At 56.6% G+C, this 23,481-nt stretch overlaps 2 protein-coding genes across 2 annotated transcripts; both read right to left on the bottom strand.

The window, feature by feature from the left end:
• Positions 1-2,346: 2,346 nt before the first annotated feature.
• POLD4 (polymerase (DNA-directed), delta 4, accessory subunit) lies at positions 2,347-4,144 on the bottom strand. Its single transcript, XM_012665337.1, has 4 exons — positions 3,872-4,144; positions 3,546-3,635; positions 3,214-3,325; positions 2,347-2,820 (listed from the first exon to the last, which is right to left on the bottom strand). The coding sequence occupies exons 1-4, from the start codon at positions 3,966-3,968 to the stop codon at positions 2,796-2,798; spliced, it is 324 nt and encodes a 107-aa protein (XP_012520791.1). The 5' UTR covers positions 3,969-4,144; the 3' UTR covers positions 2,347-2,795.
• Positions 4,145-12,016: 7,872 nt separating this feature from the next.
• On the bottom strand, positions 12,017-16,317 carry CLCF1 (cardiotrophin-like cytokine factor 1). The gene is made up of 2 exons (XM_012665461.1): positions 15,330-16,317; positions 12,017-13,501 (listed from the first exon to the last, which is right to left on the bottom strand). Exons 1-2 carry the CDS (start codon positions 15,480-15,482, stop codon positions 13,007-13,009), a joined length of 648 nt encoding a protein of 215 aa, XP_012520915.1. The 5' UTR covers positions 15,483-16,317; the 3' UTR covers positions 12,017-13,006.
• Between the last annotated feature and the right edge of the window lie 7,164 nt (positions 16,318-23,481).

Below are 23,481 nucleotides of genomic sequence, written 5' to 3'. Positions count from 1 at the left end.
AAAAGACAAAACACCACACAAAAAACCCTTCCTGATCCCTCATCCTTTCTAGTTACCACTCCATGTCTCTGCTCCCTTACAGTAAAACATCCCTGAAAGAACTGGCACGCTCCCCGTCTCCCCTTCGACCGCCTCTCCAGGCAGCCTCCTTCACTCCGCAAAACTGCCGTTGTCAAGGTCTCAGTGTCCTCTGCATTGCCAAATCCAGTGGGCAGTTCTCAGGCCTCTCCAGAGCATCTGAGACCTTGAGACCCCTCTGCCCAGCCTCCCAAACCCTCTGCTCTCCTGATTTCCCTCCAGTCCCCCCGGCCACTCCTCTGTCTCCTTTGCTGTGTGCCCCCTTCCCCTGGCCTCCAAGTGTAGGAGGCCCCAGGGCTGTCCTTGGACCACTTCTCATCTCTCTCTGCACTCACTCAGGTAATCCCATCTACTCTCGTGGCTTTCAGTGCAATCTAGAGGATTCCCAAGTTTATATCTCAAGTCTAGACTTATCCAGAATCCCAGACTTCCATACCCACTGCCCACACCCCATGCCCACTTGAATGTGTCACAGACACTTCAAATCCAACATGTTTAAAACAGAACTCCTTCTGCTGATCTAGATTGCTAAAAAAAAAACAGAACTCTTGATTCCCCAGCTCAGCCTAGCCTTCCCACAGCCTTTCCCATCTTAGTAATGGGAGCTCTGACCTTGCAGTCGCTCAAGCCCCAACCTTAGGAGTTACCCTTGGTTCCTCTCTCTTAAATCCCACAGTCAACTGATCAGCAAGTGCTGTCAGTCAGTTCTTCTCTCAAAATACAGAGCACCTGGCCACGTCTTACCAGACCCATCGCCCCACCCTGGTCCCTATCTCCATCACCTCTCACGAGGCCAACTCCAATAGCTTCCCGAGTGGATTTGCTACCTCTTGTCTTCCTCCAACTCCACAATCTGTTCTCCACCAACAGCCAAATGAATGTTTTCAAAACATAGGTTTGATTATGTCATGTATTGGCGTAAAGCCTTCGAGTGTCTTCCCCTCTCACTGAGAATAAAACCCAGATTTCTTATCATGGCCTGCAAGGCCCTGTGGGACCTGCCTGCTACCTGTCTGGCCTCATTTCCCCTTGCCCTCCCCGTCTCTTCCTTGACCAGCCACACTGGCCTCCATGCTGTTCCTTGAACAGCCTGGAAACACTCCTGCCTTGGAGAGCTTCTACTTATTGTTACTTCTGCCTGGAATACTCACATGGGTGCAAGCCTTGCTCTCTTACTTCCTTCAGGTCTCTGCTCGAATGCCACCTTAGCAGAGGGCCATCTCTGACCAACCTCTCTAAAATAGCACCATTGGCATTCTCTGACCCCTTTTGACCCTAACCCTAATTTTGTTTACCATTGACTACCACCTGACATAGTTAATATACATGTTTGTTTTTGTCCATCTCTTCACTGTTGACAACGCCCCAAGAGGACCTTTTGTGCCTGACACATACTAGGTGCTCAGCAGATGGGCAGGGGCCATGGCATAGACTGGAAAAGCCCCTAGTCTCTGCACCACCATGTACCTGCTGTGTGCTTTTGGGCAACTTTATTTAACCTTTCTTAGCTTCATTTTCCCTCTCTGTAAAACCTACCTAGAAGGTTTTTTAGGAGGATTAGAGATAATACACTTAAAGCATCTCAGACATGGTCACTGCTCAGTAAGATGGGGCCTACAAAGTCCACAGAGCTGCTGTCTAGGCCTGTTTCCAAGGAGTTATTCCTGCTGTGTCTGTCTGCCCTCAGGCTGGAGGGCTGATGTAGCAAATGAAGGTAACACTATATAAGGGGTTACTGATTCCATTCTCCATGTCATACCCTGACCCAGGGTCCCCTAAGCATTGTTTCTTGCTCCAGCCAGTTCCCTACCAAAGCCCCTTGGATTATGGCCATGTCTGAGCAGATCCTGCAAATTGAGAACCGCCCTAGCCCTGCTTTGGGTCCATGTAGCCCCCATTGTAGGAAGCACAGGTGCTTGCTGGGAATGCATGAGCCATAGGCCCCACGGGCCCTTCTCTGGCAAAGCACCCATGTCTGTGAGGTGAGCAGCAGCAGCATGCAGGCAGGTGGCAGGCGACGGGTCAGCAGCCGGTCAGTGAAGGTTACTAGAGAGTAGTTCCCTCCTGGACCACCAGGGGGCGCCAGAGGTCTCTCAGCTCCTGAGAGGACACTGGGTCTATCTCTTAAGGCATCTGTCTTTCCTCCCTCTCAGGCCTGTGGCTTCCTTGCAGGAAAAGAGGAGGGGTGTGGCTGGCTCTCTCCCACCTACTAACTTGCTGGGAACTGCCAGCCAAAGCAGGATCACATTAAGGAACTGGAGGTCAGGATTCCAGGCTCAATATTCTTTATTGATAAGTTTTAGTGAACCCCTTGCCCTGTGAGCTCAGCCAGTCCTGCCCTGAGATTCCCAGCTGTAGGCGGGGAATGTATCTTTGCCTCTTAGATCATCTGTCCGCTCAAATCTATGCCTAATTTGCCACACCGCAGGTCAGGGAGGCGTGTGGCAGGCATCAGAAGGGTCATGGCCACGTCCTTGTCCCCTGAGACCTTTCTTCATCTAGGAGGTGCTCAGCTTCACCTGTGTCGGCTCTCAGAGGGGCTCCAGGAGCCTGTTGGTCAGATGGAGGAGTTTAGCCACAGAGACCTCCAGATTCAGCTGCCAAAGGCTCCTCCACAGCAGAGCCAAGCCAAGCGGCAGCAGCTGGCTCTCACTTCTGTCCTGAGGTCCTCAGGTGGCTAGCAGGAATGCCAAGGGCAGGAGATCCTAGGTGGTACCTCACAGGGGATAGAGATGCCAGAGGCTGTGGAAGATGGGATGGGAGGGAGGAATACCCCACAGAGAGAGAGAAGGAGAGGAGAGGGAGAGGGAGAGTCAGTTGAATCCCTTGATCTGATTTCACCAGCCCCAGTCCTAGCCATACCTGTAGTCCGTGGCAAACCCCTCAGTACTAAATAGATAGTGCCTGGGTACGGAGTGCACCTCCCCCCGCCAGAGCTCATACAGATAAGAATTATTAAAGCAGCCTGTCCTCCTGAGCCATGTACCTCGCAGAACCTTCTTGTCTGCTCACCAAGGACCCACAGGCCTGCATCCATCTCTCCCTCAGGTCAGGGCAACCCCACCCAGGCCAGTAGGGCAGTGATGCCTGGAGATGGCCCTGGCTCCCTGAAAGCCCTTCTGGCCTGTCTCTGACCTGCACTGGAAGCGGGGGTCTCCAGGGTGGGTCTTCAGCACCTGATGCACCTCTGGAGGAGGCTCCAAGCCCATCTGCTCTGCCCGATGCCAGCGCTGCAGCCGTGTGATCCCTGCAAGGGTGGGAAGAAGACTCTGGGGCCTCATGGAGGATGGGGAAGAGGCCAGACTAGAAAATGTGTATGTGGGGGGTATGTCTTGGGAGCCTCCACACCCCGCAGTCACAGGAGACAGTGCCTGAGAGTCAGGCAGGTGTTTGGGTCGCTTCAGAGACGTGTGGGTGACAGGACTGGTTCAGAGATGTGCTCTGTGGGACCTGAGTGGGATTCTCACCTGTGCAGGGCCCATACTGCCAGGCCAGGTCAAACTGCCTCAGCAGCTCCAGCTCTGCTTCATCCTTGTTGGGGGACTGGGGTTCCTCTCCTGCAATGACACGCTGCTCCTCAAGCCTGTCCAGGCCTTTGCCCTGCGAGGCTGGTCTCAGCCCCCTGGCCCTCGCCTCACAACTGTGCCACCGTTCCCCAGACCTCCTCACACCCCTTGCCTCTGCCCTCCTGCGGCCGTGTGTCGGGAGTAGAGGACATACTACGCTTCCCTCCACCCTCGGCCTCTCAACTCCCCCGCGTCCACTCCTCCTGCCTCCCCCACACCTCAGAGACCTAGCTCGGGTGCCAGCTCCCCCTTGCAGTGCCCAGCGGGCCCCTCCCTCCTCTTCACAACAGGGTAGGAGTCAGTGATGAGCCGCTTCCGGCCCATGGCGGCCACCCAGGCAGGCAAAGAAGGAGGCGACTGCGGGGAAGAGAGGCACAGCAGACGTGAGAGAGACAGCTGCTGAGAGAGGGAGTCAGAGAGAGAGACGGGGCCAGCGACGATGGGCAGACGAGATGACCCAGACAAGCAGAGAGAGGAAGTCGCCGGGTTCCAGGGAATGACGCCTCTCTCCCACCCCCACAAACACACAAACATCAAAGACTTAAGCCAATGGCAGGCCGCCTCTGCGGGGCGGGGCCCTGGCTCTAGCCAATGGCAGGCAGCACTGGGTGAGGGGGCGGGGCAGCTGCTGCAGCTGTGTTCTAGGGGAGGCGGGGTCAGGCTGGGGTGGGGGACCTGTCACGGTGCCCCCAACTTCACCACCTCCTCCTACCCCCCATTGGTCTGCAATGGGTCCCGAGGGACTTGCAGAGCGTTATCCTCAGCCTCTCACTTCCCGTTTTCCCTTCCTAGGCAAATGTTCTTTTCAGCTTCGCTAATCCCCGTGGCCAGTTTATAACTCCCCAGAGCCCAGCTGGAGCCTTCACTCGGCCCCTTGGCGCAACCAGTTTTGTGGGGGCAGGTCTGGAGGTTTAAAGAGAGTTTGGGCGAATCCAGCCCCCTTCCCTGCTCCCACCCCACCCCCACTGGTCCCAGGAGACCCGGCTGGAGAAGCCCATGGGTTCTGAAAGTGCCTTTCTCACAGTCTGCGCCCGAAGACACTGCCCACTCTTAGTCTAGGCAAGTGTTTGCCTTTTTGGCTCTCCCGGGGTCCTGTATCCTGCCCCTGTCCGCCCTACTAGTCAGGAAGATTCCATTCTGAGCAGACCAGAGCAGGGGTCTTAGTTCCCCTTTGCAGTGTGTTTGGAGCCCCAGTTCTTCATTGGCAAAATCTGCCCCATCTCTCATAATAATTTGAGTATGAGCAGAAAATACTAACAACAAACCTAACACTCATATTGTGCTCACCATGTGCCAAGTACTGTTCTAAACACTTCCCTGCATATTACTCAATTAAAATAGACGTAATAAGGTTTTTGAAAGCAGGAAGTATAGACAAATTATCATCACTGCTGATAGTCAAAGGCATTGTGGGGCCCCAGTCAAACCACATCCCTCCTTGCTCCCCAGGATCTCACAGGCTCACAGGGCAGGCGGGTGCACAGTTGGCAGTGAGAGGCGGGAATTCCTAACAAACAGAAGAGAGCCGGCAGGGTGGGTCTGAGATTGATTAGGACCACAGGGGTGATTAGCACTGGAAGGCCTCCTGGAGGAGGTGGGCTGCTGTAAACAGTGTCTCTCAGTTCTCCACCCATGACCTTTGTCCCTTGGGCTCCTGTCATCGCTGACTCACCCCTACTGCCGCCTCCCCCTCACCAACTTCCTGGCAGCAGGCAAAAGTGCTGGCCAGTGGGAGTCTGGGAACCAGCACAGGAAGCAGCCCAGCTCTAATCACCCTCTAGAGATCCCATCCGGTTCTTCCTTCCAGGGGTACCAGGAGGGTGGGGCCTGCTCAGAGCCTCTGCCTGCCTCCTTCCCCACTGCTCTGGGGTCTGGGTGCTCTGCATTAGGAAGAGGGCTAGGCACCTGGTACACATGGAACAAAGGAGGAGAACTGCTCTGGAGAGTAGGCCACTAAAGGGGAGGAGGAGCAGGCCATGTCTTCAGGGCCACCTTCTGCCTGGCTGTCCTGTCAGCTTCCTTGAGGAGGGCTGAGTGGAAGATGGAGCTCGTGGGGTGCTGCATAGAGCTGGAGGGCCCTTCCCTGCTGTGTTGTTTGGGCTGCGACTGTTCTAATCCCCCCGTCTGCCTTGTGGGCTAAGTGGGGCCCACATTCAGGGAGACAGGGGCCCTGCTGAGTTGGGGACAGAAGCAGACAGGCCCTCTCCACCAGGGTTGGGAAGGGCTTGGGTGTTGAGTCCAGTTAGGGACCAAGCACTCTGTGGAGGGGTGGCGCCCAGGCTCTGTGGGATTGACTACTCCCTCCCCAGAGGGTCTCCACAAGGGGCTCCTGGGCTGTTCCCAGAGGTATGTGGCACCTACCTCCTGAGTCCACAAATCCCTGAGGGAGTAGGGAGCCATGGGTGGGGCAGACCCCTCCTCATTCCTTGTCCCTCCCACCCCCTGAAAGCTGATAGCCGTGGGGCCCTGCCACCGCCCAGGGAGCGTGAAATGGGGTGTGCCGCTGAGCAGCCACAGCAGCTCCTACTGCTGCCTGAGCCTAGTCCCTGCTCTCCTTTGGCAACCTCTGGAACCCTGACCTGCTCTGTGGATGCTGTCTGAGCCGTCCCTGCCAGCCACCCCCAGCTCTTCCTGGCTCAAGCCCTGCTAGGCTCTTCTATGCAGCCTGGAAGATGTCTCCCTTGGGCTTCAGCTCACACTTGGCCCAAGAAAAAGAATCAGAGTGGTCAGCTCAAATGTAGGCACCCTAGGCCTGGCTTTCTGGCCTGGAGTTGAGGGAACTCACCATAGGCAGCATGGCCCTCCTCTCTTGGTCAAATAGCGGAGGGATTGAGCCCTAAGGGAGTAGTTGGCACCCAGGGATTTTGGACCCATCCCTGTCCAACTGGCACCCTTGCCTGACTCAGCATCTGGATCCCTAAGGTGTGCTGGCATCTAAGCTGGACCTTGGCCTGCCCATCCTTGGGTCTTTTCCTTCTTTGCTCTCCAACCCCGTCCACCTCCTATCACCTTCTTGCCTAGAACCCCTTCCCCTACTCAGGCAGCCTCTTGGGCCATCCCCAAAACTGCTGTCACAGTTCAGGCTTCAGGCTGGAGGGCGGGCCAGGCCAGAGGTCTGAGTTGGGGGCTAAGTTCTCTGTCCTTGGAGGAATGCCCTGAGACCCAGCCATAGGTTCCTTATGTCAGCCTTGATACCCAGAGGCTGGTGATGTGACTAGTAGGAGCGACCTTTGCACCTTGGCCTGGACACACTCAAGGCCCTTGCTTCAGGGGCAAGGCCAACATCCTAGGGAGCACAGGAGAGAAAAGAACTAGAACTAGCTGAGGCCCACTGCTCACTGCTCCAGGGGGAAGGGGGCCAGGCCTGGCTTAGCTCAGACAATGTGGCAGGACAGGGGGCCTCAGCACTGCTCAAGCACCCTGAGAGCCCCTTCCCCTCCCCTAGCTCACGATGGGGCTTGTGGGGAGAGCCAGGTAGAGCTGGGAAGGTGGAGGCAGGTGACGGGAAGGGAGCAGCTGCCTGGGGCCCAGTGGGCTGTGGGGCGTATCCAGCTCCCCGTCCCTCTCCCCAGCAGCCCCCTTCCTCAGGCCCCGCCACCCACCCCACAGAGATTCTGGGCATCCAGACTAACAGCCCCTGGCTCCCAACACAGTCACACCCCCTGGGCCCCATTCCCACCCTGGGGCCAGAATTCTTGCAGGCAGCCACTCCTAGTCCCTCACTGCCCTCCCAGCACCCTTCCTCTCCCTGTCCAGGTTCTCCTACCTAGTGGGCTTAAGGAGTGGGAGCCTGGGGGGCACAAGGAGGGAGAAAAAAGTCTCTGGGTTTTTCTGCCACTGCTGTCTCCTCTTCCCTGCCCCCACCACCCTCCACACTTCCGTTCTACACCTCGCCTTTCACCTTGGCTATCCTGGCTCTGGACAAGTTCTGGGGAGATTTGAAAAGGGGCCCTTCTGGCCATTCCTCACCTTGGCCACCAGGTGTCAGACTTTGTCCAGCTGGGAGGACGGTCCTAGTTAACCATTTCCACCCCATTAGCCAAGCCTTGGAGATGAGAGCAATATGGGAGGAGCCTAGAGGTGACCTCCGACCTAGCAGGGCTGAGAGACCCTGAAGGCTGAGACTGGGGAAAAAGGACTGGAACTTTGGCTCTAAAGCTTTCTCACTGCCCCCACCCTCACCCCGCTGACAAGGGCTTTGTCCCCTGCTGGGAAATTGAGGAACCAGGCTGAGTCAGGGAGCCCAAGAATTGAAGGAACAAAGGCAGGGACAGTTGTAGCTCCAAGAAGAAGGGGGAGCTCAGGGAGCCCCCTGTCAGAGCCAGAGCGTCAGAGCACTCAGCCAGGCCTGAATCACTGGCCCTTGTCCCCTAGGTTAAGGGGAACAGAGGGCCTCCCTTTGCCGTTCCCCACATGGGGCGGCTCTGGCTGTGATGTGTGTATGTGGGACGAGTGCTCAAAGGAGTCTCTTCACATGCTGAGGAGGCCCCTATGTCCTGGGTCAGTCTTTGCAAAAGTGGGCAGCTGGCAAGGTCTGACTATTTTGCCCCCCCATCAGAGCCTCCTCTATACCCACTCCTACCCTCTCGGAAGTTGCCTCCTGCCCCAGTCAACAGTTCTTCACTTTGTGCTCATTCTCGCAGACACAAGCACCCAAGATGGCAATGAGATTTCTAATCTACACGTGCTCTCTGGAACTGACAGGGAGGAGGGCCTTCTCTCCCTCCCTCTCACCCGCTTTCCATAGCCTTGTGAGGACATAAGGACTTCCAGAGATAATGTGCCCCCCACCCCCTTGACACTGCAGGGCCTGAGCCTCTGACTCTGCAGCTATACTTGAGAGGTGGAAGCTAGATAACCAGCAACACGCGTGATATTGCCTGAAGCAGCAATGGATGGAGAGCCGATGACAAACTCACTCACAGAAAATACTGATGATCTGTCATTTACCAAGAGCTCCCTGTCCCATGGTGCTGGCAGTTTTACAGGAGGCCCTGTGGCACACAGTGCCAAAACCCGAAGGAGGGGCTCACACCCCTGTCGCCATCATTAGGAGCTATTTGGGAGAGAGTTCAAGAACTCAAATTCTGAAATGCCCTCTCTGACCATGCTGTCATCTGTTTCTACCCCCTCCAACCCCCCACGGGAACTTCCTGCACCCTCAGAGTGAGTAAACTCCAGTGGTCCCCATTTGGGTGCTTCTCCAGGTCCATTCCCCTCCTGTTTCCCTCCTCTGACCATCCTGCCTACGCCGCGTGGCTCAGTGCTCACAGCCACTCGACAATAGTTTCTAGAAGCCTAGACTCCCTTGCCGCTTGCTTCTCTGCCATCCCTGCCTTGCCAGTCCTCAGCCTTAGAAAATGCCCTCTCTTCACTCTGTTCCCCCCTTTGGCCATCTCTGGCATGCTAAGGAATGTCACAATCCATGCTGAATGGGTCCACAAAAAAGGTATGTCTGCAGATACCATCTAGTTCCATATGGCTGCCCAGCCCCGCCTTTTTTTTTTTTTTTTTTTTTTTTGCAGATCCCCACCCCCACCCCCTCAGCAACCCTTCTGATTCTCCTCTGGTTGTCTCCTTATTCCATTCTCCAAACCTCTCCATTTTTCCCCAGCCACCACCTTCTCCCTCAGCAATAACATGTTTAGATCTCTTCTATTCAAAAACAACAGGCTGGGCGAGGTGGCTCATGCCTATAATCCTAGCACTCTGGGAGGCTGAGGCAGGAGGATCACTTGAGCAAGAGTAAGACCTCATCTCTACAAAAAATAAAAAAGTTAGCCGGGCATGGTGGTGCACGCCTGTAATCCCAGCTACTCAGGAGGCTGAGGCAGGAGGATCGCTTAAGCCCAGGAGTCTGAGGCTGCAGGAAGCTATTATGATGCCACTGTACTCTACCCTGGGCAACAGAGTGAAACCGTGTCTCAAAAAAAAATAAAAATAAAAACAACAACAATAAAAAAACCTTCCTTGATCTTGGTAACCTCTCTAAATAGTTCCTTTACTAGTAAACTCTGAGGGACTTTATTTACCCTTCTTACTCTCTGCCTACCACATCCTTCAATCTCACAATTTGGTGTCTGCTTCTCACCTGCTCTTTCAGAGGTCACCTGTGACTTCCCGGTTGCCAAACCAGTGGGTTTTCTCTGCATTCTTCTCTCAGTTCCTCTGGGGCATCTGAGACTGTTGATCAACCCCCTCCCTCAAATTCTGTTCTCTTAACTTCTAAAATGCTGTTGTCTTGACGCTTTTTAAATCCGCTTAAATCAAATTATTGAGGACTTTACTCTGCCAGGCATTATACTAAAATGCTGTAGGGACGCAAAGATGAATAAATCACGGAGCCTGCCCTCAGGATGCCATCTGCTTGAAGAGGAGAGAAACACTTAGCTAACCCTCATCCTGCTCCATCTCCATCTGTCCAAATTCTACCCATCCTTCGAGAATGGTGTCAAATCCCACCTCATGCGTTTATGCAAAGGGTAACTATTGAGCACTTGCTGTGTGCCACACATTGGAAATACAGCGATGACTTCAAACACCATTTCCTTCCCAAAGGACGCACAGCCTAGAGGGCCTTCACTCAACTAGATGCAGTTTCTCCTTCCTAGACTTCCATAGTGTTTTGCCTGGATCTCTCTTTTTTCTTTTATTTGCTCTTAATAGAATTCTGCCTTGTAGTCTAGCATTTGTGGGGAGGGGTTCCCACTCCCTTTTCTGGATTGTTTTGTTCAACACACTAATTGAGCACCTTCTTTAGGCTGGAGTCTGAGTTGGGTGCTGAGATAGAGAGAAGAGGAAGACTCGGAATCTCCCCCCAAGAAGCTCACTGTATGGGGTTGCTTCTGCTCTGTGCAGACAGGACCTACACCTCACTTACCTCCGTGTTCTTTAGGGCCCTTTGCTGAGTGCTTTGCACATCACAGGCCACGACTCATTTTGCCTGTGTATGGAGACAGCCGGGATACCCTCTCCTTTCTGTCTTGTTAGGCAGAGGGCAGGGCCTGCGGGTGCCCCTGGCCATGCCTGGGCAAATGTCTCCACCCGAAGAGCCTGGACCCCTCAGGGTGGGGCACGTTCCCTTCAACTTGGGCCAGATGACTCAGGGACATTCAGAAGAGCCTGGTTCGCCCCACCCACAAGCAAGTCCAACAGCTCCTGCACCTACACTCTGACCTCTCCCTTCTCTAGTGGCTCTCGCACTTGCTGGTACCTCCTAGTCTACATCACACGTGTGCGCTTTTGGCCTTTTTATTTTGGGTAAACTAATCTTTTCTTCCCAAGTTGATTGCAAGCTCCATAAGGACAGGAGCCACATTAGGTTTTAGGCTTCTTTTAGCTTTCTTTCACCAGTCAGTGACAGGCAGGTAATTAGGGCTTTACTGGGTTTGCCAGCTGATTGACATTACCATCATTCGTTATTTCCTTTGCTCAAGGCATTGTCTCTAGGAGGCCCTTGTGAAATATGCATGTATTATCTGGGAGCAATTAATCCATTAATTTACCCAGTGATTCTTAACTAAAATGTCATGACATGCTGATATATCCCAAGTAATCTTTAATTACCACGATTGCTACAGCCAAGCAAGCATTTTACCTTTATTGTTTCTTTTATCCTGTCCAACAATCTTATAAGGGTATTTAATTATCTCCATTTACCAATGGGGAATAGAAAGCTTTAATTTGTCTAAGGTCTTTCAGCTAGGAGGTCATGAAACTGGATTTGAGCTTAGATCATCCCTTGAATAGCATCTATCCTGTTCTCCCACAGTCTAAGAGGAGTTTTTCTCTTTTCCCCAAATATGCTGTCATACATTGAAGAGAAAGGAGTAGAGTCACAGCTGAGAACTGTGACTTGGCTGCAGTCTGTCACCTCCCCTGGAAGAGAGTGTTGAGGTGAGAGTCATTACTCTTGAGGCCCCAGTGGGCAGCCATGGGCATGGGGGCCATAGTCCTGGGAAAGCTGGGGACCGAATGCCCCTGGGCTGACCACTTTGGGGAAAGCACCAGATAGGCAGATAGGTAGCTTTGCTCACCATGGGGAGGGTGGGCTGGAGGGGAGAAATTCAAGGAAGGGAGACAGACCTCTGAGGCCATTAAAGCAATCTAGAAAGGTGAGGAAGACTGAGCAAAGGCAGGGAGAAGGAAAACCCAAAATAGACCGAAGCTTCTCAACAGGACTGAGGGATCACAGGGCTGGTGGGTGCATACATCGCCCCAGTGGGCAGAGGGAGGAGCACCTCTTCCTGAGCTCTGAGCACCTCCACCAGAGGCTGGGGGTGGAGTGGGAGCCAGGGTGGGCCAGGGCCAGGGCCAGGGCCAAGAGAGCAGCAATGAGCACCAGGAGGAGGGGCAAGGCTAGGCAAAGAGACTAAGTTCTGGGGAAAGCATTTTATTTGTTAATACAAGAATAGAAATTCTGCAATAAATATCATCTAATAAATAACATCTCCAAATAAATAAATATTAATACAACACACTTAGAGTCATGAGTGAGTGGGGCTGGGGGGGCAGGGCCTGGGGGAGCTGCCACCCCACACCCCAAAATGCTACTGCAATGTAAACTTTCAGGAAATCCTGTGGCTGTGGCTATGGTTGCCCTCCCCAGCGTGGGCAACCCACAGATACCCTGGGAAAGGGGCAGAGAAGAGGCACCATGATGCTGGCAAGAAAATTTAAGGCAAGGTCCTAATGTTCACCATGGCTTTTGTTTGCCACTCTGTGCCACTGATTGCTTTGCTGACTCCTGGGTCTGGTCTGTCCCTGCCCCTCTGCTTTCAGTATTATCTCTTCTGGTCTGTAGGCCACTACCAATGCAGGCCCCACCCCTTTTATTTTTAATCCCATCTCTCTCTGTTTAGACTTGCCACCATGTTTGTTTCCTGAATTGGATGTGTGGAGTTATTTGGGGGTGGAGGAGCAAGACCCATCCAAGGAGAGTGGGGCAGCCAAAGGGCTTCACCCCAGAAGGCACGTGCTGTGGTGGCTGTCTACTCCTGTCCCCCAGGTGTGCTTCCTGGAAGTGCTGCTTAAGGGGCTGGGTGGGCACTGGCCAAGTGGTAGGCAGAAGGCAGGAGGCTGTGAGAGCCTTTATACCACCTTGAACCACTTTGGACTCCCTTGAGCATTACTCCCTGTGGAAACAGGATCGGCCTTATTGCACCTCTTCCCCAGATCTGTAAGCCTTTGGGAGGTGGGAGGGAGACAGGGCTTATTACATCACACCCCCAAGTCCAGGGGAGGGCCAGAGGCTTGTGGCTTCTGTCTCCTGGCTCAACAAGTGTTGACATACAGGGTTCTCCCTCCTAGAGTGGGAGCAGGGTTTGAAGGGCTAGGGAAGAGGAGTTGGTAAAGGTCAGAGATCAGAAGCCATGGGCCTCCAGGTGCAGGGTGACCGCAGCTGCCGGAGGCTGCATCTTCTTCTTGAGCCGGTTGAAGTCCTTGGCTGAGCGCCACAGCCAGGTCTGAAGCTCCTTCAGCAGCCAGAAGTCATCCATCTTCTGGAGGAAGTCGCTGTGGGCAGGGCCAGGGGTCCAAGTGGGCTCAGTCCCGGGCAGAGGCTGGGGCAGCGGGTAACCCAGAGTTGCCATGACGCCTGCAATGCTGCCTAGCAGGCCCTGGAGGCTGGTGCAGAAGTGGGCCAGGCTGCGGCGCAGCTCGGCTGTGGCAGCCTGCCGGTTGAGGCCACGCAAGTAACACAGAAGGTGGCTGTAGGCCTCGTAATTCTGGGTCAGCCGCAGTTTGTCATTGAGGCTTCGCCACACTTCCAAGTTGACAGTGGCCCTGGGCAGAGTGTCTGCCCCCAGCCGAGGTGGGTTGAAGTCAGGCTCGTTGAAAGGGGGCCCCAGGTAGTTCAGCTGTGAAAAGGAGAGGGTGATGGGGAAGGAGGCGGGCAGAGCAGCCTGCTCGCCACTGAGAGACCTGCACCCAGAGCTTCTATTTCTTGTCCTTTGAGGACAAGGACTGGCCCCGTCGCCATGCTAGGCCTCTCTGTTCATGGGCTCCCCTGAGTTTCTCCAGCATGGAGGTGACAGTTGAGCTCTCCTATGGAGAGGCGTAGAAAGAGAAAGCCGCACAGGAGACACTCAGCAAGGACGTGCTCATTGGCTGAGGTGGCAAGCCTTGGAGAGTGCCCACCGCAGGGGCAGGGCAGAGAGGAAGAGGAGCCACCAGGAACCAGGAGGTGAGGCTGAAGAGGTAGAAGATGGCCCAGGAGAGTGCAGAGGCCAAGGAAGAGGAGTTCAAGAAGGCAGCAGTACTCAGCAGTGTGGCTGCAAAACAGAGAGCAAGGAGAATGAGCCTACAAATACTGTCGGCTTTGGCAAGAATAAGGTGCCTGACGACCTTGGAGAGAACCATTGCTGGGGCCTGGAAGCCAGATTGCAGGGGGTTAAGGAGTGAGTGGGTGGAGAGGAAGTGGAGGCAGAGGGTGTAGACCACTCCTTCAAGAAATTTGGCAGGGAAAGCCAGGAGAGAAGAAGGGTCGGGAACTAGAGGGGGTAGCAGAGTCAAGCAAAGGTTTTCTGCATGGGGAAATGAGAGGGAGGAAAGCCGGTGTTGAAAGGCAGGGGCCCGCTGGCATCAGAGCCCTGTTTGCCTCTCTGACATGCCGGGTCCCAGCGGGTGAAGGAATTGGGACAGAAGGCTACTCACTAACACCCCCAAGGAAGGATTCAGCTGATAGGAGTAGGGCTGCAGAAGGAAGAAACTGAGGCAGTCACAAGAGTAGGCCAGGAGGAGGGATATGGGAGGAAGAATAGCATAGGGAAGAGGGCAAAGCCCTTGCCAGCCCCTGGGGGGGCGGCTGGGGCCCAAGGAAAGGGATGAGGGAGATGTGTGACTGAGAGAGAAAGGGAGAAGAGAGGGGCGAGGCCTGGGATAGGCAAGGGCCCAGGGGGAGGTTCACACGCTGACAAGCACAGAGACAAACTAATTTCCTCGGTGTATCCTGGGGCTGGAGCCAGCTCCCCCGCCACCCTCCTCCCTTTTCTTTCCCTGGCTCCAGAGTAGGGTCTGGGATGTGGAAGAGGAACACGGGAAGAGGGGGCCGGTTCCCCATGGTCCTTGGCTCCTCTGACCCTCCTTCCTTCTCTCCTGGGCTCTCTGAGCACCTCTGGACTGCCCCCAAATCCTTACAGCATAACCTCCATCCCCACCCAAACCCCCTGCCACTACTGGCCTGGGTTCCCTGCAGTCCTCTTCCCCCAGGACCCCTCTAGGAGGCCCGGCTAGGATGGGAAAGGCAGGCAGAAGGGAGGCCCATGGGTCCAGAGCAGCAGGGCCCCAGGTCTAGGGGCAGAGACGAGCTGGAACACAGGCATGGGAGGTGGGGCTCCTCCATCCCCACCCAACCCCGCCCGTGCAAGAGACACCACAACACGGTGTAAACAGAGGAGACTTCCCCGGCCCCCAGGGGGAGGCGGGCGGCTGGGCTGGCAGCCAGTGGGGCAATGGGCCAAGGCGGGTGCGAGGCCTGCCCACATGCCTAGTCCTGGGGCCAGGGCTGGGGAGGAGGAGGCACCTAAGAGGGAAGGGCAGGAGATAGGCCAGACAGGGAGGCTGCTTGGAGCCAAAGGGCCCCTCCTTACCACTCCTCCCCTCACTAGGACCCTCCACCATTATGTCTGTCTTCCCCCAACTCCTCACTCTGCACCCAACTCCCAGACTCCTAAGCTGGATACTCACGTAGGTCCCAGCCAAGCTGCGGAGTTGGTGCTCCAGGTAGCGGGTGAGGTCATAGGTTTTCTGGATGGAGGGACCAGGCCCTGGGTCCCCTGTGCGATTGAGAGCTGGCACTGCAGGGAGGTGCCAGAGCACCGTGCACAGGCACGCTAACATCCCCCACGAGTCCCCTGTGGACAGGATGGGCAAGAAGCATGAGGGGGGGCCCAGGCCCAAGAGGGGAAGCTGCTGGCAGCCCCTCAGGTGTCTGTCCCGACCTTGGACAGAGGATGGGACACCAGATGGGAGGCAGAAGGGATGGAGGAGGGAGAACACTCCTGGCCAGAGAGAGAGAGAGAAGAGGCATGTGTGTTTGAGGACAAGGACTTGGCATGCGCGTGTGCGTGTCTATCAGTAGCTATTTGCCATGTCTCTGTGTGTCAGCTGAGAAAGTGTTTGGCATGTGTACCACAGCATGTGTGCCAACATGTATGTGTATACACGAGGGATGGGCCCAGGCCGAGGGACTGTGAATCCGTTTGTCCGGGTTCCAGTTGTACTCCAGTCTTCTCTCCGAGTCTCCCAATCCCAGTGCAGCTTCAGGAGAGCCAACAGTGGGAAAGGCATGTATCAGAGCTGGCACACTGAAAGCGGTCAGCCCCGCGGGAGGGTGCAGGAGAGAGGTTGCGGCCAAGAGCGGAGTCGGCCAGAGGAGGCAAGGTGTAGGGTTAGACCACCAGGATCAGGCTGAAGGACACAGGGCTGCCTCATAGAGCCAATTTTGGGTATATTCTGGGATATGGTTCCTGGGTGTGGGAAGTATAGGGTGGGGTTAGATTGAAGGAGATTTAGCCTTCACTCCCAGGGATTGGTAGCAGTGTGGAGGTTTGCCCCATTCTCATCTAGAGTGTTGGGTGGGGAAAAGTTTGATTGCAGTGAGAACTTTCCTCAGCCTCCAGTTGACAGGGATAGACAGGGAGAGCTATGCATATGATGAGTTGGGCTATCAGATCAGCCGATGGCGCTGGAGAGTTTGGACATACCAGGATGCCCAGAGTCGATGCCGCAAGAAGTTTGTGGGAAACGTGCTTTTCCAGGCTTTTAGATTAGGACCAAGGTCAGGATTCAGTGGACATTTGGGACTGGCAGAGGCAATTAGGATTTAGATAGGGTAGGGATATACTTGGCATTGGGCGAGGTTAGGTTTAAGGACTGGGTTATTTTTAAAGTTTCAGATTAGTTTAGATTTGGGATTTGGTTGATTTAGTGTGGTTGAGGTTTGAGTCCAGCAGGGGGATGTGGTTAGGTTTGGGCAGGCAGAGGGTTAGCTGGGGCTAAGGTTTGTGAATTTGTTGACTTTGATGTCAGATGGTATGATGTTTGGCACATCAGGAAGAGCAGAGCTAGTTTGGGTTTTAAGCTTGGGTAGGTGGGCCGTCATTAGTGATTTCTTTCCTCTAGATTATATTTTATACTTTCAAAATTTTTCTATAATGACACATGTTGCTTTGATAGTTGGAAATAAGTTGGATAGGTTTAATAATTTGGCTGTACTTAGAGTTACGATAGGGTTTGGATTTAAGAAAGAATGAAGACTAGGTTAGGGTTAGAGCTAGCCATAACGCTGGGGCAGGGTTTAGAGAGGGTTACAAACTGGGAAGGATTCAGGATTCAAGTTGGATGAAGTGTCTCTTATAGAGCACAGGGGTCAGGTGGGGACTTTTACAGTGGCACAACTGGTCAGTCTTGACTCAGATGTTTGGCTGGCTTTACTGATGGAGCACGGCAGTGGGGGACACCAGTTACAGGGGCCCTGCTCTTTTGGGTGAAGGCTCTTTGAGGGGTGTTCATGAGTGTAGGTGTGCATGCATGCACACGTGTGTTTTAGGACGGAGAACAGGGTCAGGCACTTGACTGCTCCCTGGGGAAACAGGCTCCCCTTTTCTTTTCCCCTATCTGCAACTTGTGGCTTCCCTCCTGGATGCTCCTTTCCATCCCTAGCTCCTGCCTTACTCTTAGTTCCTTCTTATTCTTTCTTCTTCACATCCCATCTCCAGGCCCTTCCCCTCTGCACGAAGTGTAAGGATCTAGCTGAGTCACCTCCAGGATCCTAGGGGTACAAAATAGTGTTCGTTTTGGAGACTGGAGACCTGCTGAGGTGGGCAGTGGCCCTTCTAACCTTGAGATGGCATTCAGGATTGAGTCTGGCCTCGCTCAAAGTTGGTGGCAGTGCCAAGGGTCCCAGCTGAAGTAGGAATTGGGAGCTGGGCTTGTCTCTTTACCCCACACTGCCTTGCGCAGACCTGCTAGCCAGAGTTCTGGGACAGGGCTCTGGCTATCCCATGGCAGGGAGGTGTGGTCAGGATCCCAGCTCTGGGCCTGTTTCCCTCTCCCCATCTGAGCCCTGTGGGACATCCCTGGGGGGGACCAGCTCCCTACTCAGGGACAGCAGGGGGAGAAGCTTTTGAATAAACAAGAGCTAAGTCATCCGGGCAGAAAAACGGCTCATGAAATTAACCAGACGAGGCCGGTGTTTCCAGGAATATTTCAGTTCTGAGGTAACTGTGTCACTGCAGGCGGGGGCCGGGGTGGGGGGTGGGCAGGGGAGAGCAGAAGGATCGGACTGACTGGCCCGTGGACTGACCGGCCCATGGAGAGAACGAGAAAGAGGGAAGGAGTCTCTAGAACCCAGAGGGAGGAGAGACTAGGAGAGGAGAAAGGGGAGGTAAAAGGACAAGGCTCTGCCCTCTGCTGTGACAGTGTCCACTCTGGGCAAGACATGTCCATGTCTCAGGCAGTGAATCCAGTCGGAAAGCTGCCTGGGGCCGACGACACCTGTGGTCTAGTTGTGAGCACTGGAACCCAGCACAGCGCCTGCCTCCTGGGGAGGGAGTCTACCGTGGGCTTCCTGGAGCCCTCATCCACCCTCCTCTCCAGGCTCATGGTGTGCAGGTGGACCGCGACAGACGTGGGGGCTGTGTCCTTGGCCCCCTCCCCCAGTCCTGGCCCCCAGCCCAGCCCCCACCCCAGCTCTGCCTCTGGCTGCTGCCCGCTGATTGTTTACATCCCGTCTTCTCCTTGTGTTTATAAATCCGGCTAAGCACGTGAGGAGCTAATGAGCACAGCTCACGTTTCCTGCAGCATCCCTCCACCCCCCATCCTGGTCCCCACCCGGGCCAGCTCCTAATTCCATCCAGATCCCTGGGCCCTGGGAACCCAGGCCCCCCTCATGAACACACACACACACTCTTAGCCCACGCAAGCACATGGCCACTCTGACACGGCTGCACAGGCAGGCACACCCGTGTATGCATCTCTGGCCAGCTGTCTCAGTCCCTGGCCTGTATCCCCCAGGCTGACCTCTCCCAGTGAAGGTGGGGGCTCTGTGGTGCAGCTGTGCCAAGATGGTTAGGATAGGTAGGACGAGTCAGCTGGGAGACTCTGCACCTGGGACTGGTGGCTAAGAGCTGTAACCTCTAAATGTTGGAGCCAGGGAGGCATTGCAGGGCCCCAGAGGTAGGGCCAGTGGCCACAGGCTGAGCTAAATATGGGAGCCAGAAGGAAGGGCCCTGCTCTCAGATGTTGGACTAGGACCAACATCTGGGTGACCTTGGAGGGATCTGTTGAGAGGACTTGGGGGGGAGAGTGGGTTAGGGGGTGATGTGTACACTGTGGTGTGAGACTCAGGCATTGTGACTGTAGGAAACTGCCCTAGGGGGTGCCTCCTGACCTGGATTCCCAGGGACAGGCCACAGAAACCCATCTTTCCTCCGTCCTCCAGGCTGGCTGCCCTCCCCTCTCTTCTTCTCTCCCGTCTGCCCTCCTTCATTCCCTTTCCCCCAGACTGCTGAGAAGGGGTTTGGTGAGTGGGGACACATGGGCCTGGAAGTCAGGAGAACTAGTTTTGCCACCACCCCCTCTGGTGACCATAGGCTTACAATGAGGAGGTTGCACTGTGCATGCTAAAGTCCCTCCTCGCTGAAACTTGTGGGGCTCCGTCTCTGCTGTCCTCTCCAGCATTCCCCTCCCTGCCCTTCTCTTCCCTCCTAAAAGACAGAAGAAACTGAGGCCCAGGGAAAGACGCAGAGGGTGGGCCAGCCCCTGCTTGTGAAGTCAGTAACCAAGACAGGAGTTGGGCTTCAGCCGGAGTGAAGGGTTCCTGATTGTGCCACAAGAGGGCCCTGGGTGTGCTCAGGGAGCGCAGGGAGAAGCCAGGGGGCTGCTGTGCAGCCAGCTGGAAGCCAGAGGCAGGGGGAAGAAGTGAAGGAAACAGTCCAGGGCAAGCTGTGGGTGAGCTGGAAAGGGTGTTGTTATCAAGAGGGTGCGGGAGGGGCTGGGAGAGAGTGGGCAGGAGCAGGGTGTGAATAGGCAGGTGGGATTGTGGGGAGGAATGTGAAGTGTCCCTGAGCAAAGTAGTTGGTGTGTAGGGGGTGGTGTGCAGAAGTGTGAACGGGACAGGAGTGTGGGTCTGTGCGTGGAGGGAAGAGGGAGCCATTACACTAGTCAGGAGTGTCACTTCTGGGGCTGCTGGGTGACAGTTGCTACCATCTCTATCTGTTTCCTTCCCTGGTTGCGTGTAACTCCAGGCAGCGAGTGTGTCTGAGCTAGTTGGGGGAGCGCATCTGGGCTGTTAGGGGCATAGGTACCTGTGTCCATGTGAGGGCCGGTGTGTGCTCAGGAGCAGGGCACAGGTCTGTCAGGGTCAGAGAAACCGTGTCTGACAGAGAATGTGTCCGCACTCCCACCCCAGCCTCTCTCCAAGGCTCAGACTGCTCCGCCGTGCCGGCACCGCCAGTTTCCCCCGCCTCTCCTGGAAGCCCCCTCCACCCCACGGCGGAGGGCCAGGCTGGGCCCTGGAGGAAAGTGGGGTCCTCTGAGATTGAGGGTCTGTAGGGAGGGCTCCTGGAGCCCAGTGTGGCGCTGGAAAAGTAAAGTGGGGAGAGCAACGGTGGGGGACTCTGGCGAGGCCCCGGGGACCTGAGGTTGCTTTCGAAGGGCTCGGCCCGGGAACCGTGCGGCTGCAGCAGCAGCTCGATGGCCCTCCCTCCTCGGCGGTGACCTCTCGCTCCCGGACCCCTCCCGGCGGCAGCGCCTTCCCCCTGTGTGGCCCCGGCGCCCCCGGCCCCGCCCCCCGCCCGCTCCCGCCGGGTCGCTCCCTTCCCGGCGGCGGGGGCGGGGTCCGGGGCGCCGGGCTCCCGAGCTCGGCCGCTGCCCTTTCCCGCGCGTCAACTCCCTGCCCTGCCCGCCCACCGTCCCGCGGGCCGCAGGGCTCCCGCCACTCCCGCGGGTGACGGACTTTTTCCTGCCGGTCCGGCCGGGCTGCGCCCGCGTCCCCCCGCCCCCTGCAGTAATCACTCCCAGGCCACGGCGGGCCGGGGGCTAGCTGCCGCCGCCCGCGCGCCCGCCCTACCTGCCGCCGGCTCCGCGGCCGTGGGCAGCATGGAGGGCTCCGGCCGCGCTGCGCGCAGCGAGGAAGCCGCGAGTCCCGCCGCCCGGCCCGTCTGGCCCGGCCCAGCCAGGCTCGACTCTGCCCCCCACGCTCCTCTCCGCTCGCCCGCCCTTCTTCCCTCCCGCCCGCCTTCCCCTCCCTGCGGGCCGGGGAGGGAGCGACGCGGCCCGAGGTGTCGGCCTCCCCGCGCCTCCCGCCGGCCCGGCCTCGGGCTCCCCCGCTGCCTCCCTCCCTCTTCCTCTCCCCGGCCCCCTCCTCCCCTCGCGCGGCATCTCCCTCCCACAGCCTCGCTCCCCGCCTCGCACTCGCTTGCCCCGACTTTTGCGCGGGGCTCTCGGTCTGCGGGTTCCCCGGGACCCCGCCTCGCTGGGGCTCCAGGTTGCCGCCTCCCCAGGTCTGCGAGTCGTCCGGGCTCCCCGCCGCACCCCTGGCCACCTCCTGGCCCCGCCGAACGGACTCCAGGAATGCCGCGTCCCCACCCGGCCCCTCTCGAGAGCGCCCAGCCGTGCCTCCTCCGGCCGCGAGCCCCGGCGCAGGGCTTCCCGGGGGTGTCGGGGGGCAGGACGGGAACCGGATCTCGTGGCTGCTCGGCGGGGGCGGGGGCCGGGGCCTCGGACGCCTGGCTCCTACCTGCTCGGAGGTCCATGGGGCTGGGGGCCGGGCCGGCCGGGCGCGGCTCCTCTCCCGGAGGCTGGCGGAGTGGGAGGGCGAGCCGCGGCTCCGGCGAAGCTTTAATAATCCCATCCGCCAGGCCCACTCGCAGGTTTTTTTCGCTCGGTTTCGGATTTTTTTTTTTTCGGTGTGGGACATTCTGCAAACTTTTTTTTTTTTCTGACGTGTAAAGCTGTAACCACAAATTGTAGCGGCCCTCCCCGGGGTGGGGGGAGGAGGGGGGAGGAGGGAAGGGAGGGCTTCTGGGGCTCCCTCTCCCTCCCACAACACCGAGGGGGGGTGAGGTGAGGCGAGGCTGCCGTGGTACCACCCTGGGCCTCCTGGGGGAGGGGCGGGGAGGGCATCAGTCCGTCTGCAGACTCCCGAGAGCCAGGACTGTGAGGCGGCCTCTGTGTGGGGTTCTCCCCTGGTGTCGGCCTGGGGACGCCTGTCCCCTGCCCCGTGCGCAGGGTCCCTGCTCTCACCCTACCTCTGCCTCCTCGTCTCTAACCTTCCCCCCACTTCCCCCTAAGTAAATGCAATGACACATTCTCCCAAATGCCAGCGAGCTGGCCTGGAAGCAAGTGATGGTGTTTTTCCTGCTGCCCTTTGTCTGGGCTGACCGCCCCCCTGGCCTATTGTCCCGCCGCTTGTCCCATTTCCAAAAGCTAAAGCTCAGTGAGGCGCCAGGGGCTGGGGCAGGTGACTAACCGGCTCACAATGCCCCCTGGGGGGGCGGGGGAGAAGAGGGCACCACGGGCCCACTGCCCAGCTCATTCTTCTTCCAGTGTCCAGGGAGCATGCACATGGGTGGGGGATTTGTAATTCATTAATCAGCACGAGGCACCGGACCAGTTTCAACACCAGAGGCTTCTCGGGTGACTCAGCGAGAATGCTCCCGATTCAAGGCGATGGACAGACCAGGCATCCCCGTTTGTGAAATGCTTCCCCATAAAGACATTTGGCATTCTCCTTCCTTTGGGGTTTGGGGTTGTTGGTTTTTTCTGGTGGTGAGGTAGGGGTGGTTTGGCTGCGGAGTCCTCCCCTCCTTCCTTCCCTGAGGCCTGGGCTGGGACTTGCTGGGCAGGACACCTAGGAGACCCATAAGCCTAGACCCTCCCTACAGGGTCTCTCTTCCTCCCCCTTTCTCCCTCTTCAAAGGCTGCCAGGGAGAGTGAGCGCAGAGGAAACAGCCCTCGTCCAGGGCTTGTGGACAGCCCCACTTCATGATTTTTCTTGGAGGACAGTCATTTGGTCTCCAAGGCTTGGGTGCTCTATAACCGCACCACCAATTAAATCATTTGGTAATAAGTTGCTTTTGTTGTTGTTGTTGTTGATTTGTTGTTTCAAAGGGGAAGAGGCCCAGTGGTGGGCCAGACCTGGAAGGTGATGCCTCTCTCCGGAGTGGCATCAGAGCCTTTGTCCCTCACTGTTGCCCCAGTGCCCCTGGGAAAGGAGGACGCTCTGCTCTGCCAGTCCAGCCACAGCCCCTCTGGCCTGCGGGTCAGAGTAGGCATCGTGGTCATGGCCAGTGCTGGGTTCCCAGGGCAGCTCTTCCCTTTTCTGCGCTGTGAGAACTGAGGTGGGGGGGTGGGGAAGAAGTTTGTTTTCAATTACCTCACTGGAGTGGGACAGACTTTGTTGTTGGGTTGGTTTTTTTTTTTTCCTTCTCTCTCTCTCTCTCTCTCTCTCTCTCCTCCCCCCCCCACCCTTTCTTCCTTTCTTTTTCCTAAACAAGGAGAAAAAGAGCTGGGAAAGGAGAGCTGGCCTGGGGTGCGGGGCAGGGAACCTATGGGACATCGGTAGCTGCTCTGATGAAAACCGCCTTGGAGGGGCCCTTGTGAAAAGTGCTCAGGGCCTCCCTCTTCCCTCCTCACTTCCTCCCTGCCCCCTCCAGCCAGGAACCTGGAGTTTCAATGACATTCTTGGTGGGTGAGCCCAACGATCTTTTGATGCCCACGCCAAGGTCAAGAAGGCAGAGGCCCATGGCTGACCGGCACTGAGGCTGGCTAGGAGGTACCACTAGCAGCTACCCCTTTAGAAGGAGGGAGCCAAGAAGGGAAGGGGAGCAGCTCA

The sequence above is a fragment of the Propithecus coquereli genome, unplaced genomic scaffold (assembly GCF_000956105.1).
Source record: "Propithecus coquereli isolate 6110/MARCELLA unplaced genomic scaffold, Pcoq_1.0 Scaffold120, whole genome shotgun sequence".
In the NCBI taxonomy this organism is placed as follows: Eukaryota; Metazoa; Chordata; class Mammalia; order Primates; family Indriidae; genus Propithecus; species Propithecus coquereli.
The sequence above is the reverse complement of the archived record's forward strand: the minus strand, read 5'-3'. Positions and strand labels throughout refer to the sequence as shown.